Source organism: Eublepharis macularius, chromosome 1 (assembly GCF_028583425.1).
Source record: "Eublepharis macularius isolate TG4126 chromosome 1, MPM_Emac_v1.0, whole genome shotgun sequence".
Taxonomy (NCBI): Eukaryota; Metazoa; Chordata; class Lepidosauria; order Squamata; family Eublepharidae; genus Eublepharis; species Eublepharis macularius.
The window spans coordinates 98,315,387-98,335,397 of record NC_072790.1 but is presented as its reverse complement, the minus strand read 5'-3'; the positions used below and the strand labels follow the sequence as shown (position 1 = coordinate 98,335,397).

The following is a 20,011-nucleotide window of genomic DNA, read 5'->3' as shown; positions in this document are numbered from 1 at the left end:
ATTATTCAAAAAGGATTTTATATTGTAGGGAGGGGCTCTCAGATGCTTCGCTAATGAGTTAAGGCCATAGACTTCACCACTGTGTTGCCTTACGTACTACCTGTTGTCTTAAATATGTGCTCCTATGAGCTATTTGTGCTTCATGTGGTCTGTCAGCCCTAGAATTGCTTGTGTTCTGTTTCAGCATTTCTTCAACTTTGTATGGATTCTTACTAACGCTTTGTCTTTGTAAAATTGTGTTTATTTATCCTATGGCATTGTTTATGGAAATGTCCTGGAAATTGACTGTACTAATCTCACACTGTGTAAACCACCTTGAGTTTCAGTGAGAAAGGTGGACTATAAATGACATAAATAAATAAAATAAATAAAAATGAAGGCATTGGCTAGCACTAACAGATGGCACACTGAAGAAGAGAGGCCAAAACAAGCCCACCAAAGTGAGAATGGGTCTGCAAGTACAATATGAAAGAAATTTCTCAGGCGGCTGGCATCAAAAGAATCCTTGGTACTCTCATCAGAAGAACAATCACTTTGTTTTAAGTGCTTCAGCAAGTTGGATCAGCCCAGCTTCTCAAGTACCCTGCAGAGAGAATGCCCCTCTTCCCCACTTTTCATTTCACACATTGCCCTCCTTCTAGACTTTGCTATTTAAAGAAGCCAGCAAGATACTGAATCTTGTGAGAAATGCATCATGTGCTTCAGCTAAATGTTCAAATCACTCCAGTCAAGTAACTAGACAATTATGTGCTCACATTTTCTTTAACAAAAGGAGAGAAAAATGTATTATCCTAAGCCTAAATTAGTGCAGTTTGAGTGCTGGGAAAATGCCCTCTCTTTGCAACAGAAGCAGAGCCTGTAGTGTGGTTAGAGGCTGTGTGACAAATTCACCTTTTTGAAGCTAAGCTGGTCATGCTCTGGTCAGTGTTAGTCAGGAGACCACCTGGGAGTCTCACATCAGTCTCCTTGAGTTCCACAGTGGAACAGAGGCAGAATACAAATTGAACAAACAAACAAACCTCAAGGAAGACATTTACCCCTCAAACAACTGCACCATTAGTGTTAAAACAACCAGATCATATAGAAAGGCTCAAAGGCATGTGAATAATAATTCCTTCTTACCATCTGTTGCTGAGGCATTAGGTGACATAAAGAACTGAATACTAGAAGACAAGGATTCCAGTTTTCTGGCAGCTCTGTATTTATTCCCATCTCCTTGGTTTTGATGCCTGCCAATGGCTACCTCCATTCTGTGAGAGATAGGCAAGTACTGGAGTACCTACAGGTGTGTGAACACACATCTTGTATTTATGCCTTGTATACCAAACATGACCAGAAGAAGGATAAAGGAGAAAATACAATCAAGGAAATGTTAAAGAAATGCCGTTCTTGTGCCTTCTTGGGCAGGCATGGTGTAGTGGTTAAGGTGTTGGAAAAGGACCTGGGATAATCAAGGTCGAATCCCTCACTTGACTATTGAAGCCTAGCAGATGACCTTGGGTTCATCACAATCACTCAGCCTAACATGGCTTCACAAGGCTGTTTTTGAGGGGATTAAGTGGAAGATGGGGGAAGGATGTGAAATACCTCTTTGAGTCCCTGATCAAGGAGAAAAGCGGAATATAAGCATTGTTCCCCTCCCCTTCTCCCAAAGAACCATGGGGACAGTAGTATTTTTGTCGAAGGCTTTCACGGCTGGAGAACGATGGTTGTTGTGGGTTTTCCGGGCTGTATTGCCGTGGTCTTGGCATTGTAGTTCCTGACGTTTCGCCAGCAGCTGTGGCTGGCATCTTCAGAGGTGAAGCACCAAAAGACAGAGATCTCTCAGTGTCACAGTGAGAGACTGTGTCACACTGTGACAGACTGTGTCACACTGTGAGAGACTGTGACACTGAGAGATCTCTGTCTTTTGGTGCTACACCTCTGAAGATGCCAGCCACAGCTGCTGATGAAACATCAGGAATTACAATGCCAAGACCACGGCTATACAGCCCGGAAAATCCACAACAACCAATAGTATTTTTGATGTTACTATTCCCTGGTAGGAAATTTACCTTGTGGGGCTGGCCAGACCCATCACAGAAATACAATTCATAAGATTTTTGAAGGAAAGTTGCAGCAAGCTTCTGCGCTAAGCAGGTTGCATGCTATTGACATCTTTAGGACGCAGAAGTAGGTACAGGCTGCTGAGTGATTTATATACTTGCACCACACACAGAAGTGGGTGAATAATGCACACTGACGTTATCTGCAGGACAATAGATTACAGGCACCAATATATGTGGAATACCAGCAGTTGCAATTAGTGTGACCTTCCTGATCAGTCTTGCTGCGCTGGTTGCAGGTGCCCCACTCCTATAGATTCTTGCCATTGGACTATGGATAAGCAACTGTAGATCCACTCCTCCAACTGAAATTCAGAAAATGGAAATCTGAAACTTTGGACAGGGCATTGCTAGAATGATATCCCTTTATATAGCAAACACTGCTATGTGTTGCAGGCATATAAGCATGTGATCTGTTCAGAAAATTTTTCAAATGCTTCATCTCCTTTCCCAGTACTTCTCCTAATCATGATCAGACTGGGCTTTTTCTGTTTACCCTGTGCCTGATGTATGACAAGCAGGGAAGCACTGTGTTTCAAGTTATCCAGTCAGCGTTCTAGTTTCCTAAAGTTCTAAGGTGAAAAGGTCCCAGTCCTTATTTCTCCCACCACTACTGGCAAAAGTCTTGCAGTAGGATACATATTTTCCTGCCCTTTGCAGCTATAATTACAGATTATAAAAGTTAATTATGGGAAATGTGGCTCAAAGTTTGTTATTATTTTTCACAGTCAATAATTTTCTTACCTGAAGGTAGTTGTGGATGGCCTTAAGTGAGTGCAGGTGACATATTAGCCATTGTGTGTAAATAGCTAGGTCTTCCTGAGTCACCAAGCTGGTAGGATTTTCCTTTCCTGTCAGGAAGTTCTCTCTTGCAGTTGACAGTCTGGCGGCCCTTTGAACAGCATCATTGTACTCCTGCATAATGTGAGCCATTTGTTTCTAGGGAGAAGATGAGACAGAGAGAGCAGAGGTGTTATTTTCTAATGAGACTTATTCATTAGCTAGAAATACAAAAAGGTAGCCTTTCCCTTAAGGTGAGAAATCATGAGTAGGAGTGTGACACTTATAGAGACCAGCGCTGTTCTCAAGATACATTTTTATCTATTTATTTAAAACCTCAGCATTAAAAAGTCATTGAAAAGACATTTAGTTTTCAAAGTCTTCTGAGCTAACCTTAAGATCTCATAGGCTATAGGTGGCAATGCATCAATGAGTTTTCCAGAATCCTCAAAGGTTACCAAATACTGCTGACTTTTCATTGTCTGGCACGGCTGACTGCTGTCAGGGTCTATATCCTATTATCACAGCCCTGAACATACATCCTGACATCAAATTTACACATGCAGTGGAATCATATGGACTCATATGGTATAGCTTTTCTTGAACATCCACATCAAGAAGCTCCTGCAGATAGTCACCGAGCATCATCCCTGAGAGAGGTTATAGCCTCTATGAATATGGAGCTTTTCTATAAATATGGAGGTTTTCATTCCATCTATCTAAAAATAATGGGAGGAAGGGTGACTGAATTAATATTTACTATTTAAGAAACACCATAATTTTGCTCCTCACATTAGTAGAACATTATAAAACCAAATTAATGGGTTGGATCCAAAGTTGCTTTCTACTAGGGCAACTGGCATCCTCTCTCTTGCCCCAAGACCTGGCTACACTAATCCATGCAACAGTCACCTCCAGGCCAGACTACTGCAACTCATTCTATGCTGGGCTGCCTTGGGCCTGACCCAGAAGTTACAGCTGGTCCAGAACACAGCGGCATGCATCCTTACTGGAATGCCAATTCGAGCGCACATTCATCCTGTGCTGTGCCAGATGCACTGGTTCCCCGTGGAGTTCTGGATCTGGTTCAAGGTGTTAACCTTGTTGTTTAAAGCCTTTCACAGACTGGGATCTGCATACCTGTGGGACTGCCTCTCCCATTACGTCTCCTGCAGGGTGCTGCGCTCTGCAGACAAGCAACTCTTGGTGGTCCCTGGCCTGAAGGACATCCATCTGACCTTGACCAGGGCCAGGGCTTTTTCTGCCCTGGCCCTGGCCTGGTGGAGTACTCTCTCACTGGAGATCTGGGCACTGCAGGACCTGTTGCAGTTCCTCGGGGCCTGTAAAATGGAGATGTTCTGCTGGGCCTTTGGCTGATGACCAGCAGGTGTCCTCCACCACTTTTTCTGGGACTGCCCTCGGCCATGTGCTATGTCCATATGTATGCCTATATACAGACTCCCAACTGTTTATTTAAGTAGCCTATGGATATGGCGCCTGGACTATTTTAATGACTGTTTAAAGAATATTACTGATTTTATAGTTTTATGATCAATTTATTGTATTTTATGAATGTTGTGAGCTGCCCTGAGCCCATTCATGGGAAGGCAGGATATAAAATAAATAAATAAATAAATAGTAGAATGGCACTAGCTGAGGAAGGGGGTGATTTTTCCTTATTTTCCCTTCCACTGAAGACCCCCCACATTGCTCCTCATGCTCTTCCCAAAAGTCTGCTTGTCTCCAGCAACAGCATTTTGAGGCATAGTGGGCTGCATTGAGAAGGCAGAGCAAGAAAGACCTGTTTTGTGGGTGGATCTGCTTATGGCCCTTTAGATCTAACCCAGCAATGTTTAAAGAGAGGAAATAAAGACCACATTTACAGCTTTACCACCCAATTTAAAGCTAGCCATGTCCAGAAAAATGCACAGTTGACCTCTATTATTTATTGTGGAAGAAAACATACATGCCTCTATTTAGTATTTGTAACAGACTGAGATATCCATACCTGGTAAAGAGGATATAGTTGCTCAATAACACTGCTGTGCTGACAAAATCTCTTCCATCTAAGCATGTATAAATATTTGCTTTGGACCAACTGGGCAATTCTATCTGTAAAAAACTGTACAAAATGCCACATATTAAAAAGGAGAATTTCTATTTTTTTTTAGGCTGCAACCCTAAGCACACATACTGGTTACTCATTTTTGAGTAACCATGCTTTGATTTGTATTGCAGACCACCTAAAAGTTATTTTATGTGATGTAATTAGCAAATTCTCTACTATTTTACAAAGTTTTAATATATTCTGTGCAGGCTCTGCAAACTTCCACTGTATAATGTGTATGAAGACTATATCTAGCAGCAAGGTAATTCCAAATAAGGCTTTGATATTTGATTAAAATCTGAATTTCTTCTTTTTCTTCTATATAATTTTTGTAACAAAACCATGGTCGGGATTCAAAGACCCATGACACTTGGGTTTTTTAGCATCGAGAGATTTTAGATTTATTTTTCTCTGATAGTCCCCTCTTCCTTAAAGTATGATGACAAACTGTTTTCAAAATCACAAGCATTGAAATCCATCTGTTCAAAGACAAAAAAGCCACTAAGCCATTTAGAACAGTTTTGCTGTTCTATTCTGGTGCAGAGCACCATATGCAACCACCATTTTTAATGTGAAAAACAGTGGCACAACTTTTCTTCCCTTGCCCTCTTCCCTGCACCCACGCCAAGGCATTTTTAGACATTCCCCCTTTTGTAAGCAGTGAGAAGTCCAACAGCAAGGAAACATAATATCTCCTCATAATATCTATTTACAAATATATACAGTGGCAGCAAAAAGACTCCTACATCAGACAGCATAACCGTGAGTCCTGCATTAGATTCCTATTGTTCAGCAACTGCACAGGTAAACAGAAATTGGAATCTGATCTTATTTTTTAACCAAGTCCAGATACAATTCCCCACTTTGTCTCTCTCTTGCTGTCATTCCAAATGGCTTCTTTTCTGCCATACGCAATCACTGGCAGAACACTGCCCTTGCAATAAACTGACCATTGTGGATAAAATCCCTACTCATTCACTTCTGTTGAGGAAATTTAAACAATAAGCAGACAATCAGCATAAGAAAGTATAGTCACTTTGCTACAAAAGTGGGTAGGATTTGTGTGTGTGTGATTTTAACATTGAAAAGTTAGAATACTTTATACTTGTCAGAATGTATTTGTGGCACACGTGGTTATTAGGCAGAAAAGTTACAAAACATGTAATTTTCTTCATCTGCAGACAGGGCCATGATGGTTTGTGTATGGAGCCTCATTTAATATGTAAGCAGCCATAATGTTCACCCATGCTAGAAAATTCACACTGAAATTTCTAAATAAGTCTTCAAATCACATAAAGATGATAAAAAAATTACCTGATGCAGTAATAAAGGTAAGCTTTCAGAATTATATTCTCTTTTCAGACAGGTATCTAGCTCCCTCTGCATGACATCAGCTTGAATTACAAGCGGCTTTGCCTCTGCTACCTATAAAAGACAGACATTAAGACAAAACTGGGAATCTTTGAAATGAAACCGTGTATTTTTAGGTCACCTTTGATGTTGCAATTGGATTCTACAGATGTCACAGGCTCTATCTGAACAAGCAGCTTGGTTTTTTAGTCATGGTCTGAGAGCCCAGTGGGTAGGATTCATCATACTCTTTTCTTTCCTGGAACTTGTTGAATCATGAGATGGGGGATTATTTCTGTTAATGTTCTCCATCTTCAGCTCTTATAACCGAGTGGCTTTAATTAATGAATTAAAAGGGACTAGAAAATACTAATAATTAAGTAATAGATAATTTGGCTCAAAAATTCAAAACGAGCTACATAAGAAAAAGTTGCAAGATTACTCCTGTGATTACCACTGATGAATTAATAGCCCACCTTTCTCACTGAGATTCAAGGCAGATCATGCACTGTAACACAATGTGATCAAATGGCATTAGACATCCAATAAACAATGCAGTATAACAACAACAACAACATTTGATTTACATACTGCCCTTCAGGACAATTTAACACCCACTCAGAGCAGTTTACAAAGTATGTTATCATTATCTCCACAATAATCACCCTGTGTGGTGGGTGGGGCTGAGAGAGCTCCGGAGAGCTATGACCCAAGGTCACCCAGCTGGCTTCAAGTTCTCCAGATTAGAGTTCCATTGCTCTTAACCACTACACCAAACTGACTAGCATTACAAAATTAGAAACAATGCAAAAAAGTATGACATATGTCATAAACAATACAAAAATGGAATTACACAAGTAGAAAACAATGCAATTAGAGCAACAAGATATAATACATACAATAAACAGTGGAGCAGACTACAGTTCTGTTTCCTTCATAAAAGCACCCTCTTGAATGGTTCCATTATATTACAGCTCTATTCCTTTTATTTTATTTTTTAAAAACCCTCCTGAACAATTCTGTTTTACACAGTTTATGGAATAACAGAAGTATGGAAGCCTTCCTGACCTCCTCACATACGTCATTTCACAAGGCGGGGGCCACTACAGAGAATGTGTGTGAACAGGTAGTTGCCAGTTTTACCCATTTGCAAGGTGGCACCTTCAAAAGGCTTTGCTCAGATGTGCCAAACTGTCATGATGGAGCATAGCAGAGGACATTAAGAGCTTTGTAAGTAATAACCAAAACCTGGTAACTGATAGTAAATGGAGGAAGGTAGAATGGGTGTTACATGCATGTTCCACCTAGTGCTTCACAATAAATGAACTAGGGCATTCTGTACCAACTGGAGTTTCTGGGCTGATGTCAAGGGCCTACCCATGTAGAGTGCATTACAGTAGTCTAGTCGTGACTCGTGAGGTCACCATTCCTTTCTTTCTTTCTTTCTTTTTTTGACTGTCTTTCTAAAGGAGACTCAAGGCAGACTACATTACCATGGCATTAATTCATGTGGCCAGGTCAGCTGAGTCAAGGTAGGGAGCTATCTTCCAGGCTTAATGAACTTGCTTCTGTAGGTTTAATGCTGGGCCCACTATAACCTCTAGGATCGTCGTCGTCCTTCTGTGCAGCCCCACATTGGGACTGCGCAGGCGCAGGCCAGCCGCGGAGAAGATTCTTTTAGCTTCTAGAAATGTGACGGGGACGTTCGGGCCCACCGCGCATGCGCGCCGGTGTTCCCGCCAATTTTGAAGTACAAGTACCCGAACGCCCCCGGCATTCCCTCAGTTCCTTTTTCGCCGCCGTTCGAAAAGGTTCTTCAGCTGTCGCTTGTGTCTTCCAACTTTCTTCTAGCTGTGAGTTGCCGTTTCCTTCTGACTGGGAAACGCCTCCACTATGTCCCATTCCGCTTTATTTAAAAAATGCCAACAGTGTGGCACTAAAATGACCCACTCTGATGGTCATGACCTCTGCCTCATCTGTTTGGGCGAGGGGCACGTCGTGGAGCGCTGTAAGTTTTGCATGGCCTTCACTCCGAAAGCGCGGAACGACCGCAAGGCCAGGCTCCGGGCCTTTCTTTGGGACGCTAACCTTCTACCGCCCAAAGCCTCTGTGTCGTCCGGGAGCAAGCCCAGCTCTGTCGCCCCCTCGCCGGCTCCTCATCACTCGTCGGAACCGCTCGTCTCGGCTCCGACGGAGGCGTCCGCTCCGGACGGGTCGATCGCCTCCGGTTCCGTGAGTGCTCCGTCCAGTCGAAAGGCGAAGAAACGTGCTTCTTCGAAGCCTTCTTCGAAACCTGTGGCCACCGAGGCTTCTTCGGAGCCCCCGCCGAAAAAGGCAAAGGCCAAGTCAAAGGCCAAGCGCCGTGCTCTGTCGCCGGCCCCGGCCTCGTTGGCTGGTTCCTCTCCTGGACCGGCCCCTCCTCCTGAGGACGTCCGGAGTCTCCTCCATACCCCGTCGCCTCCTCACACACCTCCTCCGGTGATTCCCGACGACTGCGAGTCGATCCGTGGATTTTCGGACGCGTTCCAGGAGTTTGAGCGCTCTCTGCCGTGTGCTCCGGTTCCGGCGGAGGTCTCCATTCCATCGCAGCCAGTCTTCTCGGTTCCAGCGCCGTTTCACCGGTCCGTTCCGTTGCCTGCTGCTCTGCCTCCTTGGCAGCCTGTCCCGGGCCTAGGGAACGTGGCCTCCTGGCAGGATTTTGTGGCTTGGATTCAGCAGTCCGCTTCCTTTCTGCCTGGTCCTTCGGTGCCCCTGGCCACGGTTCCGGCGCCCTCCACTCTGCCTCCAGCTCCGCCTGCCACTCAGCCGCGTCGCCATCTTTCGGCACCCCAGCCTTCTACCTCGGTTCCGGCTGACCGCCCGTCGGTTCCGACGCAGACCCCTGCAGCTTTCTCCGACTCCGAGGATGATGAGGGCTTGGCGTCTCCTTCTGAGTACTCGTCGGACGCGGCCTCTGACCCTTCCCCTGATGATGCTGTGGGGGAGCTCCGCTCATCGTCCCCTAATGACGATTACAGGGTGTTTGCAGAGCAGATGGTCCGAATGGCCGCAGCACTGGAGCTCGACGTCGCCTCCACGACCTCCAAACCCAAGAGTAAGCTGTTGGAGCCGTTGTATTCGGGCTCTCCTGCCTCGGTGGCGTTTCCTCCTGTCGAAGATCTCGTCGACAATGCCCTGGCACTCTGGCAGACCCCTGCTTCTGTACCGCCTACGGCCAAGAAGGTTGAGAAATATTATCGCCTCAAACAGGAAGATTGCCCTTACCTCTTTGCCCATCCGAAGCCCTCTTCCATCGTGGCCGAGGAGGGTCAGGCTCGGTTCCGACGGGGCTCCTCTTCGGCTCCATCGGATCGGGAGGGGAGAAAGCTGGATGGAATTGGTCGGAAGGTGTATTCTTCAGCTTCCCTGGGGTTCCGGATCGCCCATTTCCAAGTAATAATGGGCTCTTACAATCTTTTCTTGTGGAAGCGTCTGTCGTCCTACCTCTCTGACCTCCCCGACGATCGCCGTCACTTGGTCAAGGCTCTCCAGGCTGAGGCTTTCCGTTTGTCGAAGCAACAGATGACGGCTGGCAAGGACGCTGCCGACTCCGCGGCGCGTGCGATGGCATCCTCAGTGCTCTTGCGTCGGCACGCCTGGCTTCGATCTACTGCCCTGCCCCCCGAGAAGAAGGCCAAGGTCGAGGATTTTCCGTTTGAAGGTCCTCAACTCTTCTCAGAGAAAACGGATGAGTCCCTTTCTCTTATGAAGAAGAACCAGCAGACGGCCAAGTCGCTCGGGGTTGCGCCTTCGGTTCCACAGACGGGTCCGAGATATCGGTACGGCAGGTTCCGGTCCTATCAGTCCCCCTACCAGCAGTTCCACCAGCGCCAAGGACGGTTCCCCTCCGGTCAATCCTATGGCCACCGTTCCTACTCTGGCCAGCAGCGCCACTCTTCGAGACGCTCCGGCCGGTCCAAGGGACGACAGCAGCCTCCTTCGCCCAAGCCCTCGACTTCAGCGCAGAAGCCCACGGTCTTCTGACTAGACCAGGACGCTTCCCAGTTGGTCTCCAAGGACGCTGTTAATGTCCTGTTCTTGGACAGGCTACGGCCTTTCTTGCCCCGTTGGCAACTCATTACTACGGATACCTGGGTCCTCTCTGTTGTGGCCCGTGGTTATAAGTTGTCGTTTACCACTGCACCCCCTCTTTCGCACCCACCCCGTTGTGCTTCTTGTTGTAATGTTGTGTTACAAAATAATGTTTTGGAGTTGGTTGCCAAAGGTGCTGTCCGGGTGGTCAATGTCTCTACTTCCCCTTGGGGGTTTTACTCAAGATACTTTCTTGTGGATAAGAAAGATGGGGGGTCTCGTCCCATTTTGGACCTTCGGGCCCTTAATACCTACTTGAAGGTGGAGAAGTTTAGGATGCTTACCCTGTCCCGGGTGTTGGAACTCTTAGAGTCAGGCGTCTGGATGGCCATTTTGGATCTCAAAGACGCCTACTTCCACATTTCCATCTTTGAGGGCCACAGGAAATATCTCCGTTTTACCTGTGGAGGCGCTGTCTATGAGTACACGGCCTTGCCCTTTGGCCTGGCCTCGGCGCCCAGGGTGTTCACTAAATGTATGGCCACCGTGGTGGCACATCTACGGTCTAGTGGCTGTTTTGTTTATCCCTATTTGGATGATTGGCTCCTGGTGGGTCCCTCCTCTGACTCCCTCCGGGCCTCTATCGCCCTCACCTTGTCCGTCCTAGACGGTCTGGGGCTAGTGGTCAATTTGGGGAAGTCGGTCCTGTCCCCTGGTACGAGCATTAGATTCATAGGGGTCCACTTTGACTCTCTGCTGGGCCGGGCTTATCTACCCCCGGACCGCTTGAGCAGGCTGTCCTCCCTGGCCCACCACTTCGTGCATAACCGGTTCCAAACTGCCCTCCTGATTCAAACGTTGTTAGGCCTTATGGCCTCCTCCACAGGGGTGGTGTGTTTTGCACGCCTGCGCATGAGGCCTCTACAAAATTGGTTTGTTCGGGTTTTCAACCCCCTCACTATGAGTCAACACCGTGGGTTTTCCGTCCCGAGGGTGATACAGCGGACATTGGTGTGGTGGACTGACCCAGAGAATTTGTCCAAGGGTTGTCCTTTTGGTCCCTTCCTGCCGGAGGTCACCGTTTTCACGGACGCTTCCACTCTAGGCTGGGGAGGGCGTTGTGGACACCTGTCTGCTCAAGGTGTTTGGTCCTCCCTTGAAATGGGCATGCACATTAACCTGTTAGAGCTTAGAGCGATCCGTTACTCCCTTGCTTCTTTTGCAGATGTCATTCGGAACAGGAGGGTTCAGGTCCTGTCGGACAATACCACAGCCTGCTATTACCTCAACAAGCAGGGAGGAACGGTCTCGCTCAAGCTCTGCAAGGAGGCGACTACACTCTGGATTTGGGCCATTGCCAACAACGTCCTGCCCAGGGCCATTCATATTGCGGGGGAGAACAACACGGCAGCAGACACGCTGAGCAGGGTGTTTTTGCCCCAGCACGAGTGGTCCCTCAACACGGTTTATCTCCACAAGGTTTTCCGCACATGGGGCACGCCTTTGGTCGACCTCTTTGCCACAGCCCACAACAGACAAGCCCCGCTGTTTTGCTCCCGGGCCGGGATTGGCCATCGTTCACTGGGGGATGCCTTCCAGATACCCTGGTCTCCAGGGCTCTTTTACGCCTTCCCGCCCTTCCCGCTCCTTCACAAGGTCCTCTCCAGGGTCAGGGCCTTCCGAACCCATTGTATCCTGATTGCCCCTCGGTGGCCTCGCCAGGATTGGTTCCCCCTTTTACTTTCCCTGTCACAGGGGCGGTGTCTCCCGCTGCCACACGCCCCAGACCTGCTACTCAGGGACGGAGTGTGGCATCACGATGTGGCGGTGCTAAATCTGACTGCCTGGCTCCTCTGCGCCCCAGACTAGGCCTCTCTACTAGGGTGCTTAATGTGATTCTGAATGCCCGAAAACCGTCTACCAGGTTGTCCTACCAGAGGAAGTGGTCACGTTTCTCTAGGTGGTTAGCCCCCAAAGGGGTTTCCCCTTTCACTTGCCCGCTGCCTGTCATTCTGGAGTACCTCCTGGACCTGTGCTCCCAGGGCCTGGCGTTCTCCAGTGTTAAGGTGCACATGGCTGCTATCTCTGCCTTCCATGAGCAGATTGATGGGAGGACTGTGTTTGCACATTGGCTGTCCAAACAGTTCCTGAAGGGCCTACTAAAGTCCTTTCCTCCTAGGGCCCATCCTATTCCTCAGTGGAGCCTGACACTGGTGCTCTCCCGTCTGATGCTCTCCCCTTTTGAGCCCCTGTCTACCTGTCCCTTGCCTCTGCTCACACAGAAGGTGGCCTTTTTGGTTGCAGTCACTTCCTCCAGGCGGGTTGGGGAGTTGTCTGCTCTGAGGTGTGACCCCCCCTTCCTGCAATTTTTCCCCGGTACGGTCATGCTCCACACTAGTATGCAGTTCCTGCCCAAGGTGGTTTCAAAATTTCACCTGCGTCAAAAGGTGGTCCTTCCTTCCTTTTTTCCTACACCCTCTTCCCCAGAGGAACGTACTCTACACACATTGGATGTGAAACGTGCTTTATTGTTTTATTTACATCGCACCAAGTGTTTCAGGAAGTCTCCTGCCTTGTTTTTATGTTACTCTGGCCCTCGCAAGGGCTCGCCAGCTTCTGCCCAGTCCATTTCTCGCTGGATTGTGTCTGCAATTAAACTTTGTTATCAGCAAGCTGGAGTTCGGTGCCCGTTGTCGATTACTGCTCATTCTACTCGAGCACAAGCTGCCTCTGCTGCCTTCCTGCGAGGAGTGCCGCTCCAGGATGTCTGCCAAGCTGCAACGTGGTCTACCGCTGACACTTTCATTAAACATTATTCCATAGACGTGAATGCACGCCGTGAATCCGCTGTTGGCACGGCTGTTCTGCACTCTCTGTTCTCATAGACACTCACACCCGCCCCCATTGGTGAGATGCTAGCTATTCTCCCAATGTGGGGCTGCACAGAAGGACGACGACGATAAACAGGGTTTCTCACCTGTAACTGTTGATCGTCGAGTCTCTTCTGTGCAGACACACATTCCCTCCCGCCTGCCCCGCTGTGAGTGCTTGGTTTACTCCATTGTTTCTCCGGCGGCTCAGGTGAACTGAGGGAATGCCGGGGGCGTTCGGGTACTTGTACTTCAAAATTGGCGGGAACACCGGCGCGCATGCGCGGTGGGCCCGAACGTCCCCGTCACATTTCTAGAAGCTAAAAGAATCTTCTCCGCGGCTGGCCTGCGCCTGCGCAGTCCCAATGTGTGTCTGCACAGAAGAGACTCGACGATCAACAGTTACAGGTGAGAAACCCTGTTTTTCTTAATCACATCAGCAAGGGTCAACTGAACCCTGCCTTTATGGAAAGCACTATGTCCTTCAAGACCTCAGCCTTCCCAACCAGCATTTGCCTCTGTCTCATCAGGAATCAGGCTAATTAAGTGGTAGCAGAGACGTAAAATTTCTTTGCTGTTGTCACTGCTACCTCTTAGGTCTTACAATGAGCTCAGTAGCACATGCTCCTGCTAACATGCTTCTAGATGTCTCCCAACTCCTAGATAAATCAAGGGTCTAGGTTCTACCTTGAGGGCAGGAGAGGCCAACAAGGGGTATTCATTATCTGTCTACTATTCTGTTATCTTTTGTAATGTATTCAAATGGAATATTTTACAACCATTTTTCCATCACTTACCTGTAAACATTTCTTCAGTGCCAACTCTCTTTCTCTTCTGAAAAAATAAATATCTTTTGGGAGGGGAACAGAGCTATGAAAGATGATCAAAAGTTGTTTTAGACAAGTGTAAGATTAGCAACAAAATAAGTAAGTAGTGCATCCAGTAAAGCCATCCATATATTTATTATAAATGGAACCATCAATCCTCCTCAATATGGCTTAAGTGATGATATGTAAAATTCCAGGCTACATTTGTGATGAACAAGTCAAGCAACTACAAGGAACCATCTGAGCCAGAAATAAGCATGATCAGATGCAGGCACACTGTGCACACCTCTCTCACAGCATATAGTTCCAGCTCTTTATCTGAATGGCTGTTTTCGTTAAGCTTATACAAAACATTCAGAACTTTTGTAGAGCCCCTGTTGTATGATTGTACCCCTATTGTAAGATTTTCGTTCAGTTTCCAGATTGTCCCGTTTGTCAAACCATTTCTTCACTCTAATTAGTTATCAACTTCTATTAAATGCCCTATATTTTATGCAGATAAACATTTGGTGGATAATCAGACAATTCTTGTGCATATGGTAGAAGCTATTGCAAGGTAGAAACTATTGCAAGGTAGAAAAAATACACCATTTGCTAGATCACCATATTTCATTGAAAATTGCATTTTGGTAAATCTACCACCAGTTTCAGAATAGGTTTTTTAAAAAAACATTTCATTTAAATAAATGAAAGTAAGACAAAAACAGAGTAAAGTAAGTGCATAATATAAAAGTTATGCAAAATTTAGACAGTAAATTGAAAATTATACAATCTTATACCACCAATAAGTATATAAACAGTACAGATATAAAAATCTTAGGAATAAAACAAGCAGAACATGTAAGTTTCTTTAAACAAAAAAAGGTAATTATTAAGTATTTAGCTTCCTTGAACCTAGCTACCTGACATTTCCTCATGTCAGTTTCAGAATAGGTTATCAACAACAAAAACAACAACTGTGCTTATATACTGCTCTTCTAGGATTAGTGCCCCATTCAGAGCAGTGAACAAAGTCAGTGTTATTATTATCCCCACAATACAGCTGGGCAGCTGGGACTGAAAGAAGTGGCTTATCCAGGACCACCTGCTGGGCTCATAGAAGTAGTGGGATTTGAACTAGGAGAGAGCTAATTTTACAGCCCAACCACTTAACTACTATGCTACAGCAGCTCTGGTTTCCTGGAAAATTCAGAGGAAATGCTAACTGGGGGGGGAATGTGGTGCCAGCTGTGGTCTTAACACCTTGATCTTCAATGAGTAGTTCAATTCCCCCAAACACATTATCAAAGCTACAAACACCTTTTGGAGAATGGAGAAAGCTGGATACTAGATAGTAGAGGAAAAGACATCCTGACAGAGCAGGAGAAGGGGATGGAAAAGGGAAGCAGTAGAGAGATGGAATGAGTAAAGATAAAATAAGACTTTTAATTTTTCAAAAAGTAAGCAGTTCTTATGGTGTGGTTGGAGCTAAAGGTGACTCCTTATGGGAAAGACTGAGTATCACTCTTCTCATAATGTGGGTTTTAGCCATCTTACATCCCCCTAAGGAAGGATGAATATGGCCAGTTGTCTCACTGAAGCCCCCAATCCCCTATGAGGGTCCCAAAACCACTGGCATCAGCTTTGGGGATGGGATCACAAAGTGCTACTAGGAGAATAAGAAGGTGGACACAGATCTGCTTCAGCCAGTGGAAAGCTGGCAGGATTAAACTCAGCGTTTGGTAGAATTAACAAAAAACCCATAGAAGTAAAACAATATGTGAAATAGTGCTTAAATATCTAAAAATACAGAACTTGTTCTCACAATTAACTATAATAAACACTAAGATCATTTATGGGAAAGGGTTGTGCTGGAACAGAGAAATTAACTTACACTACAGCCTTTTGTGCCCTTGATTAATATCATTTTTACCTATAAGCCTTGTGTGGTGTTCCCTGTAGAACTCCATTATCTTCTATTTCTGTCTTCAGTTCAGCCAGTTGTACTGCTAGCTCTTTTTCTACCTGTTGGACCCTCTCAGTTGAAGAGATCTTGTAAATTTTATCCATTTTGCCTTGCATCATAAAAGGGAAATATAGTGTAAACTCCTAGTTTATGTAATAATAATGTTAATATTAATGATAATGATAATTAATAATTAATTGATAGATTTATACACCGCCCTTCAGGACAACTTAATGCCCACTCAGAGTGGTTTACAAAGTATGCATTCTCAACTGCAAGTATAGATGGATAATCACATATTTTTATTAATGTACATATAAACATAAAAAACAGTCTAGGCTCTTCTACATGAGGAAGTTATTAATCAGTCATAATTTGTGCTGGATATTCTTCTGGTATGAGAACCAGAATTTTACATCTACTTATGTATTACGATGGCCGATTCCACACTACCTTGTTTTAGCGCTAGTTTTTCGCTGCCGCTGCGCTACACATTCCTCTGTTCACACGTTTTTTTAAAAAAACCGTAATGGTATTGCTACAGCGTCACAGCAGACCAACGCGATTTCATCATGCTATGAGCTCATTAAATTGTCCATCCCCTAAAGCATTAACCAATCAAGCCACACCCCTCGTCTCCGCGGGGCCCCCCCCCCCGCACTTAAAGAAAAAAAATCATAGTTAGGGCGACACCACGACCCAATCAACCTCCATGTCCCTACCCGGAATTTGAACAGACCGCAGCGTAATATTTTTCTGTGCCAGGTGCCATGTCAGCTTTCGGATCGACTACTCCGTTATGTTGAAAGAGTGGATCTCCAGATGAAAGGAGGGGAGAATGCTGCAAGGGACGGACCAGGATGTCGATTCCCCGTCATGCAACCTGTGTTATTTAGTGGGGCAACTGGGGTCCACAGTAGGTGACGCCTTCCCAATCACAGGCGATCACCAACCTTAATCAGCAGATAACTTTTTGTGGCATTATCAAAACAACCTGCGCCATAAGGAACAGGATGGTTTCACGAGGAGCCATGATGAGAAATCCAAAAATCCACCTACTACCAACAGAGAGAAAAACTCCACGGATCCACTATTAAAAAACATTTCAAAATTGCCCGCCCAAACAGGGGGCCAATCGATGCAAACTATCGATGGTGGGAGGAAAATGAGCCAGTCACAGCCAATTAACGGGGTGTGGTTTCGGCAGGACAGGATAGTATCTTGTCGATATACCAACCGCTTGAAGATTTTTTTTTTTAAAAAAAGGTCACAAGACTTTTCACAGCCCAACCACGCCCCCCCCCTCGCATTTGTTGCGGGTTTTATTGAGGGGATGTGATCGTGGCATCGCGCAGGAAAGATGGAAGTCGGAAGGTGATGTGAACACGCGGCTGTATATTGCGCCCTCACACATGACGCAATCATTTCGAAAAAAATGCAGGAGGTAAGGTGATGTGGAATCGGCCTATGTCATCTGAATGAATATTCAAGAGGAACTGATTCAAGTTATCAAAACAGTCATATTTATAAAAAGGACTCCAATTTTAAAAAACTGCTCAAATTGCACTGACCTTCAATTAATTAATCATAATAATTAATCAAAACCTTGGGGCCCACAAGAAATTGCAGGAAGGAGAACAATGGGAAATCCTGCTCTGTCCCTTTGAATTTCCCCCTCTAGATGGTTTAAGCTTTCTATAGCTTGAGCAGGGAGCAGTGTCCCCCTGCCTACTTTTTTCTTCAGCTGATTTTAAGCTTCTCCCAACATTTTGTTCCTTCTAGAGTATTTTCAGTCCTCAAGAGGCTAGTTTTTGAAGTGCCTCCCCCATTTTGAGTAAACTATGTCATATTTTTCTGCTTACCTAGAAAGTTCATATGAGGAAAACACTTTTGTCTCCACTAGTAATGTGTAATTTGATATATCTGGTCCAAAAATATACTCCAATATATCTTAGCATTTTTTGGATATATTCAGGAATCCTGAATAATTTGGGGGTTCTTGGATATATGCGCAGTATTGTCATTCTTGAATGGGGGACTGCAGTACTGGCTCTCCAGAAAGGATTACAATCTAGTCTAGAGAAGAACTCTGCATCCTAAAGCCTTCTTCAGTTGTGCAACCATACCTTACAAGTCACTGAGATTCATATTCCAATCCAGGAAGTTTGGAACTTCAACAATGGCACTTTGTTTTCTGCACGAGAGAGAGAGAGAGAGAGAGCGTGTGTGTGTGTGTGTGTGAGAGTGTGTGTGTGAGTGTGAGAGAGAGAGAGTGGGAGGGAGGGAGGAGTGGGTTACATTGAGGAAAATGAGAAAAATATTAATCAACAAACCTTTACTGGGTGTATGGAGCTATATAATGAGTGTCTTAATGGGAGGCAGAAAAAGAAGGAAAGTTGGAGACTCGGAAATTAGTACCAAAATGGGGTTCCCAACCTCAAGGAGGTGCTTGGAGATCTCCTGGAATTACAACTGATCTCCAGACTAGAGATGGGCACGATCTGCATTACGATCCAAAAAAACCCACGATAATGGCAATCGCGTGATCGTGACTCAGCAGATCGTGATCGGCCATGGTCAACGATCCAGCGATCGGGAGGGGGGCTGGATCGGGGCTGGATCATGCTTGGATCGGGAAGCCAGACACTCAGGCGCCAGTAATCTATTCCCGGGGCAACAGAGCCAGGGGAGTGCCTGAGCTGTGTTTCCCCTCCTTCTGTCGCCTTGGAAACCCGAATGGAAGACCAGCTTTCCTTGATCAGCAAGGTTTCCTTCCAACCACAGAGCAGCAAAGCAGTCACCAGTTGGGAGAAGACAGCCAGGGGAGGGAGGGGGAAAGGGGTGTTCTGTAGCCATGGGCACTCCAATCTCATCCCTGCAAACCCTGATAGGCAGCTCTGACAGCCAAACACAGACGGCCAAACACAACCACAGATGGAGCCGGCATCACCCACTGTTCTTTTCTCACCAGCGTGCTCCTTTTTGGCCTGGCGGGTGGGCACATGGGGGGTGCTACTGGCGAGCAGCCAGACCCCCTGCCCCTGAGAGGAGGAGGCTCGTCGCCATCTCCCTGTGCCCGCCGGGCCCAGGGGCCGCTGCCAACATCCACCTTCCCACATAGCTGGGAATAGCAGCGCACCCCTCTTTGGCCTCTACGATCCACGATCCACGTTCCACGGATCGGGAACGGGAGATGATCGGTGTGGATCATTTAGTCGGGATTGTCACCAGCGCCGATCCACGATCAGCTGGATCGGCAATTTTTTTGGGATCGTGCCCATCTCTACTCCAGGCTATAGAGATCAGTCCCCCTGGAGGAACTGGTTGCTTTGGAGAGTGGACTCTATGGTATTCTACAACACTGAGATCCAGGGGCATAGACTTTCCAGTTTCCCCTGGGGGGAGGCTGGGGCTGGGCCAGAGGCTTTGGTATGGTAAATCCTTAAAGGAACCGGGGCCTGGTGACATCATAGGGAGAGGCCTACTATCTATGGTGGTGGGGCCATGGGGGATTTAGGGAAGGGCTCCCTACAAATTGAGATGGGCCCAGGCACACCTGGACACCCCCCCTAACAATGCTCCTGCGCTGGGTCAAACCTAGGAAAAGATGAGAGTTGGCCAGTGGTTATAGCGGTATCTCAGCGATCTCCTGCGTGTCCTGCTTTTGAAATTTACTTTTAGGATAGTCACTTTAAGATCTACAAATACACATATCTTTTGCATAGGACAAACTAATGGTTGCAAATTTGACACTAAGAAAGGCAACACAGAAAAGCCTATAGGGGAACATTTTAAAAAATATTCTCAGATGTTCATTTACAGGAGTCATGTGCCTTTTTCATAAGGGTGACTTAGTACTGAAATTTACTAAATTATAGCATCACAGATGTCTTCATTTGGTAAATGCATGAAGTCTCTGAGCCAGGACAGAATACAAAACAGTTGCTATGCACTCA

At 46.1% G+C, this 20,011-nt stretch overlaps 1 protein-coding gene across 1 annotated transcript in view; it reads right to left on the bottom strand.

Annotated features, from left to right (window-relative positions):
* Positions 1-20,011, bottom strand: part of LOC129324355 (putative uncharacterized protein C6orf183) — a 66,599-nt gene that overhangs the window by 36,579 nt on the left and 10,009 nt on the right. The window contains exons 2-7 of the mRNA XM_054971577.1: positions 16,023-16,164; positions 14,081-14,153; positions 6,307-6,417; positions 4,894-5,007; positions 2,850-3,044; positions 1,123-1,279 (exon numbers count right to left, since the gene is read on the bottom strand). Of these exons, the coding sequence (XP_054827552.1) occupies positions 1,123-1,279; positions 2,850-3,044; positions 4,894-5,007; positions 6,307-6,417; positions 14,081-14,153; positions 16,023-16,159 (787 nt within the window). The 5' untranslated portion in view covers positions 16,160-16,164. The remainder of the gene's footprint in view (positions 1-1,122; positions 1,280-2,849; positions 3,045-4,893; positions 5,008-6,306; positions 6,418-14,080; positions 14,154-16,022; positions 16,165-20,011) is intronic.